This window comes from Typopeltis vanoorti, chromosome 3, assembly GCF_054136105.1.
Source record: "Typopeltis vanoorti isolate ZY-2024b chromosome 3, IOZ_Tvanoo_1.0, whole genome shotgun sequence".
Classification (NCBI taxonomy): domain Eukaryota; kingdom Metazoa; phylum Arthropoda; class Arachnida; order Uropygi; family Thelyphonidae; genus Typopeltis; species Typopeltis vanoorti.
In genome coordinates, this window is record NC_143551.1 from 117,805,809 (window position 1) to 117,826,307 (window position 20,499).

The following is a 20,499-nucleotide window of genomic DNA, read 5'->3' on the forward strand; positions in this document are numbered from 1 at the left end:
TAGTCTTTTCTCTGATTCTAAACAGCACTTGTGAATCTATCTAAAGATCATTCACAGAGTACATTTGTTATACATTGGTATAACAAATGTACTCTGTAGGCTACTTACACTAAGAATCTAAATAATTACAATGCATATTATTATGTGAATTTGAAATAAGTATGCTGCATTCTCACACTATCAGAGAGAGAGAGTGTGTGTGTATATTGTCTTTGTCTTAATTTCATCAAACCTACACAGAGTGCATGTTACAAGGTACAACTGCTTTCCTTTTCCTCTGTAATTTAACCATTCAGTCTAAGAACTGGTTGTCAAATTCAATGTCTGTTGCATTGATCTGGCACAAAAGTGCTACTGTTTACCATCATGAGAATATTCTTGAAAGGGATAGATACAGCAGTGCTAGGTCATGGCATGGGGAGGCATTATACTTAATGGCTGCACTGAGCTACATGTGCTGGAAAAAGGGACTATGACTGGTGAACAATATTGTGAAGAAGTTCTTCAACATCATGGTCGATTGTTCCATGGTGTTCTTTGTGAAGAATTAATTTTTACGGATGATAATGCTACATCACATCATACACGAGCAGTAGAAATACTTCTGGAGACCAAGCCCACTCCCCAGATCTCAACCCTGTAGAACATATTTGGGATGCACTAGGGAGATGGATTGCTGCTTGAAATTCCCCACCAGAAAATAAGACCTTATCCTTGCTCTGAAGGAGGAGAGGGTCATTTCAAGAACTCCTGAATCTATTCAAGCTTAGCATAGTATGACATTGTGATAACTGCATCCTAGTCGGGGGGGGGGGGGGGATAGATATATTTCATACTGAAATGTCTCTCTGCATAATTTTCTATAAGCACTGTACATTAATTCCTTAACTACGTAATTAGGAAATTTGTAACTTTTGCTAAAAACATATAGCAATTAAGTTTGTATGAAATTTATAACAAATATTACACATTGTATAATATATACTTTATTTGTATGCTGGCAATAAATTTTTGTCCACATTTGGCTGTAGTTATGAAAATTCATATACATGTAAAAATGTAGTTTGTCCTTAGCTTTTGGACAACAGTCTATTTAAAAAATGAAATTAACTGCCTTCCATAAATAAATAAAATGAAATACATCCTTTTCTTTCCCTTCTCAAATTCCTGTTCAAAATAAAGCTTGTGGAAGAAAAGTTTGGTGAAGAACAAGCTGGATTCAGGCCAAACGGAGGCTGTCAGGAATCAGATTTTCACTTTACGACAAACAAATAGTTGAGAAATGATGGGAATATAACAAAGATCTGTATTTAAGTTTTGTAGATCTGGAAAAGGCATATGATGAGGTTCCAAAAGAGAAGCTATTCAAAAACACTACAGTTATATGATGTCAATGGAGCATTATTATTATTATTATTATTCAGGCCTCCAAGGAGTCAAAAGACTCATCGAGGGAGGTCCTTCCTAAGACATAAAGTCTGTCAAGGCTCATCGAGGGGAGGTCCCCCCCCCTGAGAAACACAAAGTCTATCATACCACTCTTTAAACTCACTGACCGTTCTCGCTCCCACCACTCCATCAGGCAATGCATTCCACGGCTCAACCACCCTCCACACAAAGAAACCACTCCTTACCCTCTTGCTCACAGTTTCCTTTCGTAACTTCCAGGGATGGCCTCTTGTCATCACTCCTTCCCGCTGATCAACCAAGCGAAAGAACTCCCCAATGTCAACCCTGTAACCACCTCTCAACAGTTTAAAAGTCTCAATCATATCACCTCTCCTTCTTCTATCCACCAAACTCTGCAATCCACATTCTCTCAGTCGATCCTCATAACTATCCTTGTACAGTCCTGAAACCATCTTTGTCATCCGTCTTTGTAACCTTTCCACAGTTAATTTATCCCCTTCAAATCCTGGGGACCAAATCTGAGAACAATAGTCCAAGTGTGGTCTGATCAGAGACTTATACAACGGAATGATAACCCTCTTATCTCTGCAGGTTAACAAGCAATACTTAGTCATTATTTGAGTTGTAAGTCAGCAGTTAGAATTGAAGGAAGTACAGGAAGATGGTTTAATTTTAATGTCAAATCTGGTGTCAGACCAGGATGTACTTTATCCCAAAGGGGATAAAGTACATCCTGGTCTGACATACATTATCTATATGGATCACATATAGATAATACATTATACATTATCTATATGGATCGCATTATGAAGGAAAGTGGTATTAAACCTGATATCAAAATTGGAAATGTTAATGTCAGCTCTTTGCTTTATGCAGACAATGTTATACTTCTAAATAAATCCACTAGAAGTCTGCAAGATTCCCTGACTAAATCGAATAACTGTTGTAATAGATATGGTATGGAGGTCAGCAATAACGAGACGAAGACAATGAAAATAGGCAGAAGCATTGAAAATATCAACTACATTTTGAATGGAGAACCTATAGAACAAGTAAAACATTTCAGCTACTCACGATTTTTTGTGAAGATGGTAAATTAAATATGGAAATAGACAACAGAATCAACAAAGCTGGTATGGTAGGAAGTCAGCTGAATAAATTTATATGGAATAAGAGAGAAATGAGTCAAAACACTAAATTAGCTGTATACAAGACAGTGTTCAAACCAATTTTAACTTATGGATCTAAGGTCTTTGGTCAAGTGTTTTTCTTCTGACCCAGCTCTCAGATCCATAAGTTAAAATTGGTTTGAACACTGTCTTATATACAGCTAATTTAGTGTTTTGACTAATTTCTCTCTTATTCCATATAAATTTATTTATATAAATATGAGAGTCCTGAGAAAGATTAGGGACATGAACAGATGGCATCAGTGGCAATATCATATTAAAAATGAGGATATTAGGAAATAACTTGACATTGTCAGCATCCAGGAATGCATCTGCCGAGCTAATCTAAGGTGGTATGGTCACTTAAACCAAAGGGTAGAGGAAAGATTAGCAGAAGAAGTGTTCTCTGCCAGGTTGCCAGGAAAAAGACCCACAGGAAGGCCAATATAGGTGGATTGATATGGTAAAAAGTGCCTTAGAAGATAGAAATATAAGATCTGATAATGTTGGAGTCTTGACAGGTAACAGACTGATTTGGAGGAAAATTGTAGATAGGAGAAGTTAATAATGATGTAAATTTTTCATGTAATACTAACGGAAATTTTTTGTTATTTTATGATTATTATTATTACTGTTTTTATTCCCTCTATTTATTTATTTAAGCCTTTGTTGTTCTTATATTTCCTTACCTTATCATTCCATTAACTATGCCAGTTTAAAGAAAATTTTGTTTACGATGTGTTTATTTTACAAAGTTTCTCTATCTTAAATTTTGCTCACCCCTTTCTTCTTACTCTTGTCCTTTGTTCCTACCGCACGTAAAGCAGACCCTAATTCTAGTCATCACCAGCTATACAATTGCAGCATATTTAATTTTTCATGCTCTTTGGCCTGACAAATTTATTTGATTTATGACTGTGCCAGTCAGACAGAGTAATAGAGAGTGAAAAATTGAAGAAATGGAATAAAGGCAATATTTAGTCAAAAGCCATAAAGCAAGTCATGGCAATATCTAATTAATACACACAGGTCCGTAATTTTTTTTAGATAGTGCATTGGCAATGATCAGATCAAATTGTTTGAAACAAAACATTTTATTCTAACTAAAAATTGTATTTACATACTAGACAAATAGTGGGGAATACTTGTTTCTCCCAGCATAGCTAACTCCAGAAAATACATTACACAGTTAAAACATACATTTCTGCCCTCACACAATTCTAACACACTACTTAGTATTGTGTAAATCTTAGGACAAACTCTTACTTAACAATTACATACAGTTACACATATCTACAATTCAAGAAAATCGATATGATGTGGTTACTCACGGTTTCAACTTTATAACAGTTCTTCACTACCAACAGAGTTCCGTCGGAACATCTCGTGTTTTTGCCTTGATCTGGACATTTCTTTCTCTTTTTCCTCCTCGGTTGGCAGCTGCCTGTCATTTACACTAGTAGGTAGTTGAGGAGACCATGATTTCCTCTGCGATGTATGTCCACTGGGTCCCAGTCCATTGTCTTCAGATTGCAGGGAATGCGCCCTACTATACTGCAGGAAAACATCAGCAGACATGCTTGGGGAACTGCCCAGAGAACTTCAGGAAGAAGGACCATCGACGAAACTCCAATGACAAACCATGAGTCAAGAGGTATGAGCTATGAAACTTCCAGCCCAGAACTCCTAATAATAATCTTCCTTTCTCTTCTCCTCCAGTAAAAAGGGACCCTTCCCCCTTTACCCTTTTCTTTCATCCTTTTAAATATCCTCCTCGTTCTTTGTTTCAACTTCAAAGTGTCTGCGATCACCCTCTGGCACGATGCTGTCACTCGGGTTCTCTCTTGCGAAAGTCTTTTGTTTTATGTGCCTAAATGTTTGCAAGTTGTTGCGAACTTTTTGTTTGCTGACTCAATAAGGCATAATCCCTTTTCTCTTCCTTTTTTTTTTTATTACAATATAGTTGTAGAATAATTTTGTTATTATCTATATAAGGTAGTCGATTTATTTTAAGAAAAAAGAAGAAAAACACAATACGTTGTATTTTCTTTATATTTTGACTTGACACCCTCATAAAAATGAGCTTGACAAGTTAACTAAATTAACTTATCGTGCAAGATTTTACACTATCATATCCTGTACACCCCTTGAGGGTACATGGCAGGAATTTGATGATGATGAATAAAGATTGCATCAATTTCTTTAATTATAAAATGTGCAATTAGGATTTTTAAATTCAACTTGTGTTAAAATTGGATGTCTACTTTCTGCTCAGATAAGTTTTTAATAGATATTAGTGTCACTTATTTTCTTTCACATATGAAAAGAAGGTGCTTACCATAGAGTCTTATTTATTTATTTACTTTGCAGTGGTGAGATTCATTTTCATTGGTAGATCACTTTGTAATGATTGAAGTTAGATGCAGATACACTCTGTCCCTATAGAAGAAAGATAGGAAAGTCAGTTCCCTTGATAGTTTCTTCCTTGATGCCTGCACATTCCAATTTTTTTTTACAGGGAGAGTTTCTCAGTTACACTTACATATTCTTTACTATGAAAATATTTAGATTTACTTCTGCAGAATAATATAATAGAACAGTAATGTAGAATCATTTTTATTTCATACCAGATTCCTGATCTTTTCCTGGTATGCACCCTCCAGAAGTATGCAGAATATTATATGAGTCCAAAATAATTAAGGGTTCATTACTAGTTTCTTATCAGCAGTTTTCTTTCAAACTGATCCATTACTTGTTAGGTCTTAATTGGGATCAGCTCTTAACTGTTTCATCTGTCCATCCATCTAGATCTAGGTGTTCATCTTTGTCTTTTTCCAGTTATGCTAATATTTCATCTCCTGTCTGTTTAAATGATCATATCACTTTAGATTAACTTGATTTACAAATTCTTGAATATTAATAATGTCCAGTTATTTGTCTCATTTTTTTAATGTGATGTTATCTGCTTGTTCTCCTTAAATTTTTTGAGAACTCCCATGTATGGTCTGAAATCTTTGATCAACTATTTTGTTTCCTACTCAACTCTTGCTCTATATATTAAAATTATGGTTTTGAATATTACTAGTATTGATATATATGCCAGTTTGCTTATTTCTCTCAGGTTCCATGTATTGCTGTTTAACTAGCTTTCCACCCAATACCGTTTTTTGTTTATTTTTTTATCTGTTGCTCCATGCGTGAAAACTGATTGTTTTGAACATTACTAGTATTTGCTGATATATTGGTAGTTTGCTTATTTCTTTCTTGTTCCATATATTGCAATTTAACTAGCTCTTCTATTATCTCTTTCTGTATTTAAGTTTCTGTCTGTTCACTAAAAATTTGCCTATGTATTTTCTCCTGTCCTTCCACCTGTGTTTGTGTCCTCTTTGGATTTACAAGCCTTTCACCATATATTACATATTTGGTGAGATGTAAACCTGAGATTATGTGGGGAAAAATCCCTCCACTTCTATATGAGACTGACTAACTTGTCTTGAGTTTGTGAAGTCTTTATAAAGGTGAGTTATATATAGAATGGGAATTGAACTCTCTTCTTTCCAACCAAAGTACATTATCACTGCCATCTGAACTATGGGGGCTCAAAAATTGTACCAGTATAGCTGGAATGTTTTACTTCTTCCATAGGTTTGTCACTGAGAATTTAGCTAATTTTGCTTTCCATTTACCTACAAGCTGTTTATCATAGTTTTTGATTTTCATAACTTCATGCCATATTTGTCACAGCAGTTGTTTTAAGATGGTTAAAGGTTCCTTGAAGACTTGCAATAGATTTATTTAAGAGAATTAAATATCAGGTTTAATATCACTTTCCTTAACAATTTGGTTGGTATAGGCAGGGCTTAAAATGCAGTCATCTGTGATGAGTGAGAATTATTAGTTGAGTAAAAAAAAATCAGAAGAGGAGAATAATTGTTGGGTATTTACATAATACAATTCTTTTTCATATTTTATGCCATAAACAGTTTTTTTTTTTTTTTTTTTGTATGTTAACCTTACTTATTATGTCTATTGGGGAATGCTGGTTATTACAAATGCACATTTGTCAATGATTACTGATTTTGTTGTAATGGAATATGACTAATAAGAAGTGTAGCAGAGAACAGTAATTCTTTCCCACTTATAGAATATGCAGAATTTGATCATTAATAGGGAATATTAAAACTTGAAAAGCTGAGAAAGAAGTATTTACTTTCCCAAAATAAATACGTCTTTCTTGGCTTTGATTCTAACCTAAATGTTTTTTTATTGTTTTCTGAATTTTCTGTCCATGTGACAATATTTCAAAGCCAATCAGATTCCATTAATATAATTATATATGTAAACTTAAGGGTTTTTTCCTTTATTTTTGATAATGCACTTTTACATCATAATGAAGATGTAAAAATGATTAAAAGAAATGTAAAGAAGAAAAAAAAATTGAGTTTTGGCCAAATAGAGATCTCAGGAGTAATTTTTACCTTACAAAAAAGGAGCAGAAAAATCAGAGAATATAACTGTTGGGAAAGGAAGGAATAAAACTTCTATCCATCATCTTTAATAGAAGTCTGGAAAAAAGTGATAGAATACCTAAAGAAGACAAAAGTGATAGAATACCTAAAGACTTCATAAGATCTATTTTTATTCCTATTCCCAAGACTACAGGAACAATGGATTGCAGCAAGCACAGAACTAACAGCTTGATTAGCCACATTGCAAAAGTCCTAATCAACATAATATATAGAAGAATGGAACAGATGATAGAGAGGGAATTAAATGAAGTACAGGTTGGTTTCAGGGGAACTAGGGAGCTATCACAACACTACGGATATTGGGGGAAAGAATGATTGGGTGTACTAAAGATTTATATCTATGCTTTGTGGACTATGAAAAAACTTTTGATAACGTTAATCACTCTGTTTTATTTGATGTTTTGCATAAAATAGATAAAAACAATGAGAATTTTGTTCAGAATATACAAAACTCAAGAAGCCAAGGTCAGATTTGAAGGAGAGGAACCCTTGCCTGACACCCCATAAGAAAGGGTGTGGGATGTCCCCACTCCTTTTTAATGTCTATAGTGAATGGATGATGAGGGAGGCCTTAGAAGATCTGAAGGATGGAATAAAGATAAACGGACATCTGATAAATAATATAAGATATGCAGATGACATCTTACTTGTGAGTGAAACAGAGGAAGCCTTGCAAAGAATTTTGAACAGACTGAACAGGGTTAGAAATGAGAGATATGAAATGAAAATAAACATTCAGAAGAAAAAAGTGATGAAGATTTCAAGGAAAGGAAGTGATGGGATGGAAATTACTTTGAACGGACAAAGAATAGAAAATGAAAAAGTTTTGAATACCTTGGGGGTTGGATAACAGAAGACAATACATCTAATTATGAAATTAAGAACAGAAGTATAAAAGCAAAAGCAGCCTTTTTCCAAATATACCACATATTAGGAAATAGAAATAGAAATCACAGTTCATCACTTTGAACGGACAAAGAATAGAAAATGTAAAAAGTTTTGAATACCTTGGGGGTTGGATAACAGAAGACAATAGATCTAATTATGAAATTAAGAACAGAATTATAAAAGCAAAAGCAGCATTTTTCCAAATATATCACATATTAGGAAACAGAAATCTGAACAAACAGTTGAAAGTAAGGAATCCTCAAGACAATGATCTGGAGCATGGGGACATATGGATGTGAGTTCTGGATGATCAATAAAGAGATGAGTGACCGATTGAATGCATTTGAAATGTGGCGCTTGAGAAAAATGGATCGTATCAGCTGGGCTGAAAGAGTGAGCAATGAAGAGGTTCTTAAAAGATTCAAAATGAAAAGAGACTATATGGCTAGTATCCAAAAAAGAAAAATAGCATTTGCAGGACATTTGATGAGGGATTCTTCTGGAGAGCTTCCCAGAATAGTATTGCAGGGAATGATGGAGAGAAGGAGAGGAAGAGGAAGTGCCCAACTGCAACTGAACAACATCAAAGATTGGATGGGCAAGAGTTTTACAGAAGCAAAATATAGAGAGGCATGGAAGTGGATTGTTCATCAGCTGCAACCCTCTTAAAGAGGAGGCCACAAAATTAGATTAGATAACCGTTGGATATATAAGAAGGTTCCTAGTGAAAAATTGTTCAAAGCAGCAAAATTGTATATTTAAATCAGTGCTTCCCAAACTTATGGATGTAAATACCCCTTTGGAAAAATTAAAATATTCCATGCCCCCCCCCCCCCCCCCCATCGGAAAAAAATTCGTAATACAAACATATATTATTATAATATTTATTGTAATGAAATGAAACTTATATGAATAAGCATATATTTACTAATATTCATTAAACACTGAAATATGCAAGAAGCAAAATTTTTGAACCAACACCAATGTATGATTTTTTATATTAAAATATAAAAAATAACAAAAAAGAAATAATAAAAATTAAATACGTTTCTATTAAGATTAAAAAAAATATCTACTTAGTCTTACAACATTTTAAATTTGTTTTCATTATTTCATGGCCCCCTCAACAAAACTAATAGCTCCCCAAGGGGACCACGGTCCGCAGTTTGGGAAGCGCTGATTTAAATGATACAGCTAATACTTGAGTGATAGGTAAGCAATTAGAATTGAAGGATGTAGAGGAAGATGGACTGAAGTTAAATCTGATGTAAGGCAAAACTGTATACTATCTTTATCATTATGCAGGGCTTGAAAAATTTTGTGCTGGCTCACCAATCTGAAAAATATCTCCCTAGTGAGATGTTACCTTGGGTGTACTATACCACAGTTCATCTGATATATCATAGTCATGTGTTTAATCCCAGATCTAATCAATTTATAAGGTTATGTTAATACCATTGGTTCATTTTTATCCTATATAACTACCAGTGTTGAAGCAAATATGTTAACTAATATATGTTTATCAGTCTGAAGAAAAAAACACATGCATTTCATAAGGAATACGAGGCCATTTATTATTTTTTATTAATGATAACATTTTTCACTACATTTTCACTTCTAACACTTATGTCTTGAATCACTTTTATGGAAAAAAACAAACAATTGTTTCTCTGTCACTGCAACAAAGTTTAGTACAAAGTATTAAAAAAAATTAACAGTGAGGAATATCTAGCACTTTCCATAATGGTGTTAAATTTTGTTTGTCTCTCAGTAATGCTTCACAGCTTCTCTTCTCTTATCCAGTTCATTTCATGAGGAACCTACTTTTATGTAGAACTTTAGTCTTTTTTTTTTTAACCCAGAAAACTGTGCGTGGAGATAGTATATATGCTCTGCAAATGTCCAGATATTCCAGTTCATGGTACATGATGTATTTCTTATGTTTTTGATGATGCATAGCTACAAATTGAACAAAGTAAGATAACCACATATGAGAGAGATTTTTTTTTTCAACACAAGAAATTGCCAGTAGAGGAATTTTCAGGACCCAAAAATTAAAAGCCATAAGAAATATGAAGTATACCAAAATGGAGCTCTCTTAACTTGCAGGTGATGCTATCATCCCCACATATATAGTGTTTGCTGGGAAAAAACACTACAGTCCTGTGCCTGTAGTCTAATCTGATGGATCATATTTATCCCCATTGTAGGAAGTAATATTACCTAACATTATTCATCAATATTAATTAATTATTATTATTACTATGTTATTTTATTTATATACCTTTTGCTAAACCTTGTTAGAACTGTAGATTATTTGCATTGTTAATCCTTCTGTTCTTAATATTGAACTGTTATTCCATCTTTTAAATCAACTATACAAAAGATGCTTATTGAAACTTATTGATTTTTATTACTATGTCAACTTATGTCTTATATGTGATGAACTTCTGTATTCATTTATGATTTAATTTTACAAATTATGTTTGAAATGATACTAATTATTTTAAAACTTACTGAATTCTGCCAGATAGGATGTGCAATTCCTGTGGATATTCTTAAGTATTCAGAAGCAAATCTAAGAGCAATCATTAGATTTCCAGCCAAGTATGTTATTTGTTTTGTGTCCTTAATATCATAGAATGTAATATCTTAAAATTCCAAAATTTGTCATACATTTTATAAAATATTAGAGTGATAATTTTAATTTACTATTGTTCATGGACATATTAATGCATATTATTGGATACACCTTTGATATCCATGGTGAAGTTGCAAAGATATTTGTCATGGATGTTTGAGATGCTATAAAATATAAAGCATTTGTACCCACTGGAAAAAAAAAAGCTTAAATACTCCATGCTGAGTTGTACTTTTGGTTTCTAAAAATAGCAGATGGAGAGAAAACATTAGCTAATTAGCTAATGTTTTTTATCCATCTGCTATTTTTAGAAATTAGCTAATTTCTAAAAATAGCAGGTGGAGAAAATGCAGATGGAGCAGATGCAAAAAAAACATTAGCTATATTAGCTAATGGTTTTTTCTGACAGACACACAACAGATCATTAGCTAATTAGCTAATAATCTGTTGTGTGTCTGTCAGTGTACAGACTTTTTTTATATATATACAATATGCATCTATGGTTATTTTTAAAGTAGATACACGAGCCTTTTCAGTAACAGCATTCTTACACTGTTTATTCATATTAAGTATCCTTTTAAATAATATCATATATATTAAAGTTTGTGCTTCAGTAGGTTCATGTTTATGTTATGTGAACAGTTATATATTTGATTTTATATGATCAAATGTTATTAGAAAAGAGCTTTGCTATTAAACTTTCTCATTGTTCGCTACATATCAAGCCTAGAGTTTGATTTCATACATACGAAAATGTTTCTTTATGAGAAACCATGAAGCTGCTGTCACGTTCAAATATGCTTGGTAGCTGTGAGTAGGATGCATACCTACTCACAGCTACCAAGTTTAAGCTACCATAGTTTAAAGATAATGTAAATATAAGCAGAACAGTGGTTGTTTAGCATAAACACTCAGAAACATAGCACAGCAATATGCATATAGTTCTGTTTTATTTACAGGTGTGTTTTTCACATGACTGCAAGTGTCCTTATAATAAACTAGAGAACAGTGCCCTTTGCATGCAAACTACTGGCATTTTTATTGCTTATTTCCTTTACATGTTTTATGGAAGTTTTTCTGCTGGCCTAGTTGATCAAGTGGTCAACATATATGCTCTTCATTACAGGCTGTGAAATATCCATGCCCACCATTGGCATGAATATTTTCTTTTTTTTTTCTCCAGATCAGGGTTTCCAGCTTATCTAATCTAAATTTCCCAGAGTTGTGGTCTGCAGTCTGGTACTAGTCCTTGGGGAGGGCCTAGTTCTCTAAAAAAATATCAAATTGAAATATGGTGTGCAAAATGTCATTAGAGAAAATGAGGTTATATGCAAAAAAGAAAATTATATTACTGAAATGTATAACTTGCTTACACAAGTTTAATAACATAGCTATAGAAAATATGTGGATATATGGGTATAGAAAATCTGGGCCTATTACCTAACTGATATCAGTAAAAATATCAAATATACATTATGTATACAATTGCATGTATGTATGTATATGTGATGAGCCAAAAAAATATGTATATTGAATAATATACCTTTTTATCGTTTCTGATTCGTTTTACTGAAGTCTTCTTGTGACTTTTATTTAGCTACTTTTACATATCTCTTTGCTTTCTTACATTTTTTTCTGTATTCTCTGAGAGCACATGTGACTTACTTGCTAGAATTTCTATAACTTCCACTTTAATTTCTCACATCTGCCATAGAGTTCTGATTTTTCCATCCCTGTAAACAACTACTTTGGCACATGAAGGAATCAATGTTTTCTTCAGAATCCACTGTATCCAAGGTTTAGTTTTTCTCCTTGAATAATATTTTTATATTTGAGTCTACAGTTCACCTCTAAAAGCTTTATCGTTCATTCTTTTTAAAACTTTCTTATACACCTCTATTTTAGTATCGTATTCATTTTTAATCTTTTCAAAGCTAAATTGCTGAAACTTCCTATTTCAAATCCCTTGTATACTGTTGTGTCCTGAATCAGTATGAAGCTATCACTCACTATCAATTATAACAATCAGTGAGATTGCTTATTTCTCACTAATAATATGGTAAGTACCAGCAGGTAATTACCATCATTATTACCTTTGTTCATTTTTTGCTGATTTTTTTCTAAAACAATTCTCTTTGACTGGTATTCATTTCTTACTCTACTATTCAGATCTCCAGCAAAGATGACTTTTTTTTTCTTGATGTCAGATGTCTTCTCTGATGATTCAACAAATTTCTCTGCTTCTTCCTTAGTAGAACTTTCGGCATTTTGACATTTGCCCACATCACTGTACTTTATACTGCCTGCCATTTAGAATTATTCTAATGTTCAGTGCTGAATACTATTGATACTCTGTCCCTTTCATGGTCATTATTGCCTAAATAATCTTAGTTGTTATATAGAATAGTCTTACCTGTTTTTTGTCTTTTTTATTTCAATAACACTAATTATGTTGACTTCATGCTTCTCTAATTGTTCTGTCAATTCCATTTCTTTTCCATCAGTAACTCATGATGATGGTGTCTGTCTTTCTTTAATTCTGCTGATGTTGAGTTGGAGTTTGCCAGTAGCTGACTTCTTGCTGCCCTTGTTCCCTGACAAAAACAGTAGGAACTTTGTTTAACTAGGCAATGTCCCATTTGGAATGAAATTCCATTATTTTATTTCAATTTAAGCCAGATAACTGATCAGTTACATCCCAAATTGCCAACCTATCCTTGTTCTTTCAGTATCCAGATATATTCCTACTAACTGAGTGCACCCTGAGAGGGTAAGGGCCAGTTGTTCACCTTCTAAGGCTATGTGGAAGTTTCCTCCTATTTATATATTTTGAACCCTTAAGTGATCCCTGTTATTTTTATGCACATGTTATGTGAAAACATAATATTATGATGACTAGTCTGTGTCTGGAACAGAAATGCAGCAGGTACATTATTATTAGCTTTGCCCTTTTCTCTTAAAAAAGAAAGAAAATGTGCCTGAAATGGCATGTTCTTCACATAACATGGATTATGTTAAAACCTTTTTAGTACACTTAAACCTGTATATCCCCAGGATTCATCCTGCCATAGAAAAAGAAACAATAACTGTGTATCCTTTCTTGTAATTATAGTCATATCTATCTAGTGGACTCTTATCAGTCTGCAGGAACCATCCTCCAAGTTTTTGTAATGTGATTGCTTCTCACAAAAGATTATAACCTATAGGACTTAAGTACCATGTGTGGGCTTGGATTTTGTCAATGAAGAAATATCTGAAGATAAACGAAACCTTATGTTTCACCTAAAGATATTCACATACAAATACATCTATATCCACTGAGATTCAAACCTGTTGGTAGAGCAGAGATTCCATCCATGTGACTAACAGAAATAGAAGTACCTTAGGTGGAAAACAAACTCACAACCTTAAAATTATGAGAACAACATCACTATCACTTAATAAATTATACTTGCAAAGAAATTATGTTTTTGCTTAATCCTTTGCCCAAGTGTGTGAAAGTATCCTCATGACCATGAAGATACAAAAATATAATTTCTTGGCAAGTATAATTTTCTTTGTAACCCAGTGAAAAAACCTACTGCTTACTACTACTGTTCCAACATTATGATGTTATGAAAACATTAGCTAATAAAGCCTGGACCATCTGTTCAGACCACACTACCCTTACACTGAAATCACTAATATTCTTAGTCAGTCTCCCCCCCCCCCCCCCCCAATCTTCCCACAAACTTCAATTAGAGAGAGAGAGGAAAAAAATCCAACATCCTATCTATCTTCATGACTTAACAACAAAAATTGACTATATTCTTATATTCTCATCAAATGACTCTATCAAGCATCCAGACACTTACAAGAGTTCATTTTCTGCAAATTGATCTATAGACTGGAAGTGATACTAACATCTGTGGATAAATGTATATAATACATCAAATAACCACATTGTGTCCACTCATATGTTACAGATCATGCCACTGACTGATCATCAAATTCATTGGGAAAAAGCTCTAAATATATAGATGAAGATTAAAACCAGGAGACTCTTTTGGTAATTTCTATAGCATTTTGCAACTTAAACAAATTCCAGTACCAAAAATCTGGAAGGTTTTTAATTCCTATTAGAGAACATAGATTAGTACTGTAGGATAAGTACTCAGTTTGTTTTGCATCTCCTATTATTGTATGCCCACAGTTCATAGAACCAGGGCTGGCAGATTTGCCAAGAATAGTCAATTCATGCTGAGGGGGAGAAAGAAATAAAGGATGTATGAATTGGTCACCAATACACGAAATCACATGCTTTATATGTAAAATTTTCCAGCTGTTATAAAAGCAAAATAGTTATTTTAAAAACTATTGTTCATAAAAGAAAAGTTAATTTTCTGATGTGTAATAATAAACAACTCATCCCACAAGACTGATTGATTACCCTATTATCGGAATGGATTCTCCTTCTTTTGACATGCACAGAAGTGTCGAAGGGTCTCGCATCTGTGGGCATACAGTACATGCTTGCTCTGTATATCTGTGAAAATCTCTGGTGATCAAGACAAAGTATTTGGTGCAATAATTAAATTAGTTTATTGTCTGAAGGTACTTATTTATTTCCTTTAAACAACAACATGAATGAAATTAACATTTATATCTTGTAATATTAGATGTGGTTTATTAGAAGTTATTTGGCAGGTTAACACTGTATAGTTGAAATAATTTATAAGATTGAATAGCTTGGTTTGCCTTTACTGACCATTTGAAATAAACTGAGTTGTTTATATATTTTTAAACTGGAAATTTAAAGGAAAATAATTCTCTGTTTAGGGATTTGGTAAAGGTGTGGAGTTCACTTACTCTATATTCAAAGTTTGGTGAACAGGAATGTGCTTTCAGAGTGCATAAGGTGAGCTAAATTGAGATAAAGGCTTTCTGGTTTTATTTAATGTAATGTTTTCCCAACCTTTTTAAATGAGATAATAATTTTCAAAAGCTCATAAAAGTTATTTATATGTTAGCAGTTATCAAAATAATTAAATCAAAAATTCAAATAAATACCATATTCAAAGAAGACAGTATATGCATCCCTTTCAGAGACGAATAGCCAAGAAAATTGATAAACATTTTGTTATTTTATTTTATTTTTTCCACACAAAGATTAATTATACTTATTGGGTCTTTCAGATACATTAAAAGGGATATAACCAGAAAATCTCACTTAATTCAAACTGATAATTTTGCATACTGAATTGATATTCCATTGGAACAATGGAACACCACAGTAAATATACAGCAATCTCTCGATTAGTGCGCCTAATGCGTTCTTTAAAACAGGTGCATTAATCGAAAACGCACTAATTGAATATAATAACCTATGGGGAAATGTATAATTCGTTTCTCAGATTTCTTTTTGGACCCTTATTTTTTTTTTTATAAAAGAATTAGGGTATGTCTCAGGGTCTAGTTAAAGGAAAACCATGATGCTGAAAGGCAATAAAACATTTCAAAATATAAATTTATTATTCTACTTCTTAACAAAGAATTGAGCTAACGTAGTTTGGTGGGCATTTTGTTTCTTTTTTTTTCATACAACCGACAGTATGGCCCTATTGCCTCTTCTGCTAATTTTACTGCTTCTCTCTTCATCAGGGTTGGCTTCTAAGCATTGCTGCTTAAAAACTTCGATTGTACAAAAAATATTTCAAATTGTTTCTGTGAAATCTCTTTTGGCTGACTATCAGTAGTTAAATTTTCTTCATATTCTTCTGGGATGAATTTAGATGCACAGCAGGATCTTCCCGCTGTGCATCTAAATTTAGCAGGTCGGAATCACTCAATTCTTCAGAATGAGCTTTAATTAACTCTTGGATGTTATTATTGAAGGAGAGAAAGAAATGAAGGACGTATCAATTGGTCACCAACAGGCGAAATCACGTGCTTTATAGATAAAATTTCCCAACTGTTATACAAGCAAAATAGTTACCACTTTAAAAACTACAATGAACATAAAAGAGAAGTTAATTTTCTGACGTGTAATAATAAACAATTCATCCCAGAAGATGGATTGATTACCCTATTATTGGAATGGATTCTCCTTTTTTGTGACATGTGTTGAAGGGTCTCGAATCTGTGGGCGTACTATAGCAGATAACATAAATTTTGGCAGTAAAAATTTGGAACATAGTATACATGGAGGTATTGTAGTATGCCGTTAAAAATAACTTTGTAAAATGTTTTAAATCGGTAACTAAATTATTTCATTCTGGTGAGTGATTTTTTTAAAATACAGTAGTTAGTCATAAAAATGTATAGATAGAAAATTTTTAAAATCTGTAACTCTTATTTTTAAGATGTATATAGGCGCACTAATCGAATTTGGGTATCGAAAAAAATGATGCACTAATCGGGAGCGCATTAATCGAGGGATTACTGTACATAGGAATCCAGAAAAACAATACTTCCTGATTTTATTTGTATTTTTTATTTTTGCTTTTGTTAAAAAAGGACACTTCCTTTGAGCTTTATTCTGCAGACCATTATTTCTTGACATAATTCTTGCATCTACATTCTGCATACTTTCACAACATTCAAGTAGTTATCAGCCTGTCACAATAAAACTAAGCATCTTTAATGAAACTATATCTTCACTGTTACATCTTCAAATCTCATAAGAACTGATGCTTTTTGAAATGTCCCTTCATTTTTGGAAAAGAAGTTGGGTAGAATGAAGTTTAAACCACATGGTTGGCCAAGATAATCCAGAACCAAAGTAGTGAATCTCTGGAATCATTTGTCACAGTGGAATCAAAGCTGTTACATGTAAAGACAAATCCTTCTAAGCTATGTTTTAAGTTTTTTCAGTGTTCCAGAACTAAGACTTAGTGGTGCCATTAAGCATGAATTCTGAATGCACTTCACCATTCGCATCCAAATAACTAGTGGATATGATATCATCATTGGCAGGTGCATTGAATTTCCTTGTTTCTGGTTAACATCAGAATACTGTCTACACACTCATTCACAAAAAAAAAAAAAAAAAAAAAAAAAAAAAAAAACCCTCCATAGTGCAGTCACTAAGCCAACGTGATGTTTACCCTTTTGTCAGAGAGAGACAAATTCAAATCACATATCTAGGGTGTGAGGAATCTTTTAAGGACCTTTACAACTAAAGATGAATTTGCTGGTCTCTGGAGGTAGCAGAGTTATTCCTATTCTCAGGTATCTCATTGCACAATGCATGTAGTCATCATAATCATCAAATTCCTGATATGTATCTGCAGTTGGTGTACAGGATATTGTGATAATACTTCATAGTCTACATTATAACTTCCTGTAAATAATTTTGCTCCAAATTAACTGATGTTAGTCAGGACTCTATATTGTCAGACCAGGTATTCCATTCTTTTAAGGCACTTCATATTCCATCAATCCACATAGATCTTGATCATCCTGTAAGTCTTTTTCCTGCCTATCCTAGCATCAAACACCTGCTTTGGTAACGTTTCATTTCCCGTTCTGTTTAAGCAACCATGTTGTCTGAGATTACCACTGCTCACACATCCTGAATGCTAACATTGTCACATTTCTTCTTGATATCTTCATTTTTAATATGATTTGCCATTGATGCCATTCACTCTCCTAATTTTTCTCAGAACTCTAATATCTGTATAAAATATCTAATATCTAGTCTTTGATTAAATGTTTTATTTCAAACCCAGCTGTAAGTTCCATAGGTTAAAAATAGTTAGAACACTGTCTTGTGTACTGCTACTTTCATGATAATATAGCAACAGAAATGCTTAAGACAACTGTAGAAGTTTCTTCTGATAGTTCAAGTGATCTTTAATAATGTGCTAGAGACTGAAAGAATACCCAGATGAAAGAAGTAATGATAACTATAATTCCAAAGAAAGGAGATCTCTCTAAATGTGAAAATTGGAGTGGAATTAGTCTGTTTGTATTTGCAGAAAAGTCAGTAAAATTTTGATAAATGGATAAATAGAAAAGATATTAAGGCATGAGCAAACTAGTTTTAGAAAAGTAGATATACTGTACATCACATTTTTACCTTAAAGAATATCATTTTAAGCCTTTTATACCTCGTATTTGAACAATTCTGGTCAAATATCATCTACCCCATCTGCCTTTTCACATTTCAAGTTTTTGATGGCTTTTCTAATTAGTGATATGTTGTCCTGATTGCATTTCTGTTGAGTGTTTTTCCACCATCATGCTGCCACTGCTTAATTTTTATTATTATTATTATTATTATTTCACACCTCCAAGGAGTCCAAAGACTTATTGAGGGAGGACTCATCTACAACTCTCAATCCACCAACTGACCGCAACTACACCAACGCCATCTACCGCCGACCACCAGTAGTATTTCCACATATAATCACAAACATCCATGCCCATGGCTTGGATTCGAACCCGCAGCCTTTTGGCTGGAGAGCGGATATGCTAACCACTTGGCCAGCCAGGCTGGCCATTTAGCAATCTTTCAAAGTAATTACTTTAGACATCTAGAATATCTTTATCTTCAGTTTTCATGACACCTTTATCACCTCTTCCTTTTACAGTACTGTCTCCTCCATTTCTAAGTTTTTTTGTTTTTTTTTTCAATAGCATCCAGAATATTTTGCCACCTTCCTGATATTTATTTTTTATGTTCTTACCAAAGGCTTTTCATGATTTTGTTTAGCTGGTTTTACAGTGCTTTACTTTCTTGCATTTTTCTCTGTATTCTGTAAGAGAGCACAAGATGACTTACTTGCTAGGAACTTTGATATGCTATCTTCCTTTCCTTGACTGCCTCTGTAACTTCCTGAGTCCACCATGAGAGTGTCTTGCAGACAGGGCCGGATTTTGAAGCCCTAAGCTATACAAAACCCAGAGGTCCCTACTGTTTTAAATTACATCAGCTGGTCTCAGAAAAATTTAAAATATATATGCTTCTTAATATATGAAAATATATTGTCTTTTAATTTTTATTAAAAAAATAATAAAGTATGCTTTTACAAAATCAGAGAAATAATTATATAATTAAAGGGTTTAAAAAAGACAAATAAGGCTCACAGAACAGAAAGTTTTAAATTAAAATAGGAAAATGAAAAGTAAAAATTAAATTAATCTTTTATTCAGGTGAAAATTGAACAGTAGACATCACATAAAATTGGGTACCCAAAATTCCAAATAATACAGGTACACATATATATATACAGGGTGTTCGGGATAAATTTGACAGTTTCGTAAGGAAAAAGAAAATCTTCTTTGTATCTATTAAATTTAATGAATTGACAAAAAAACATTACAGGCAGAGTTAATTACAATACCATCAACAAGATTTACTCAAAATAACCACCATTAGCATCGATCACAGCTTCAATTCTGCTTCGGAACCTCGAACAAGCTGATGCTACAGTCTCCCTGGGAAGGGCCGCAAAAACTGTTTTAATTTTATCCATTAACTGGGCTTTTGTATTACTGGAAGTGCGATTGGTGTCTTTTTCAACTGCGCCCCATACAAAATAATCCATGGGGTTAAGGTCTGGGGAGTTTGGAGGCCAAACATTTGGACTGGTGAAGTCGTAGAAATTTTCAGACAACCATTTTTGACTTTTCCCAGAGGTGTGGCAAGGGGCCGAATCCTGCTGCCATACATACGGCCTACCATTGGCTACCCTTGTTATCCAGGGCTTGACTACAGTTAGCAACTCCACGAACAAAGCCCGAATTCCAATGCCAGGGTTCTTCAACACCTGTTCCTGCAGATTTGCGAGGAATTCTGCTGTACGAACGCAATCAGATCGTCTGCTAGGGATCTTTCTTCTTGCTACATCCTCGTAGTTACCATTGCAAGTCTCTA

The 20,499-nt window shown here is 33.4% G+C and overlaps 1 protein-coding gene across 2 annotated transcripts in view; it reads left to right on the top strand.

The window, feature by feature from the left end:
* Rpp14a (Ribonuclease P/MRP subunit p14 a) overlaps nt 1-20,499 on the top strand; it is a 51,492-nt gene that overhangs the window by 21,449 nt on the left and 9,544 nt on the right. For both annotated transcript variants that reach the window (XM_090415924.1, XM_090415925.1), the window contains exons 3-4: nt 10,530-10,606; nt 15,459-15,537. In XM_090415924.1, the coding sequence (XP_090272050.1) occupies nt 10,530-10,606; nt 15,459-15,537 (156 nt within the window). The remainder of the gene's footprint in view (nt 1-10,529; nt 10,607-15,458; nt 15,538-20,499) is intronic.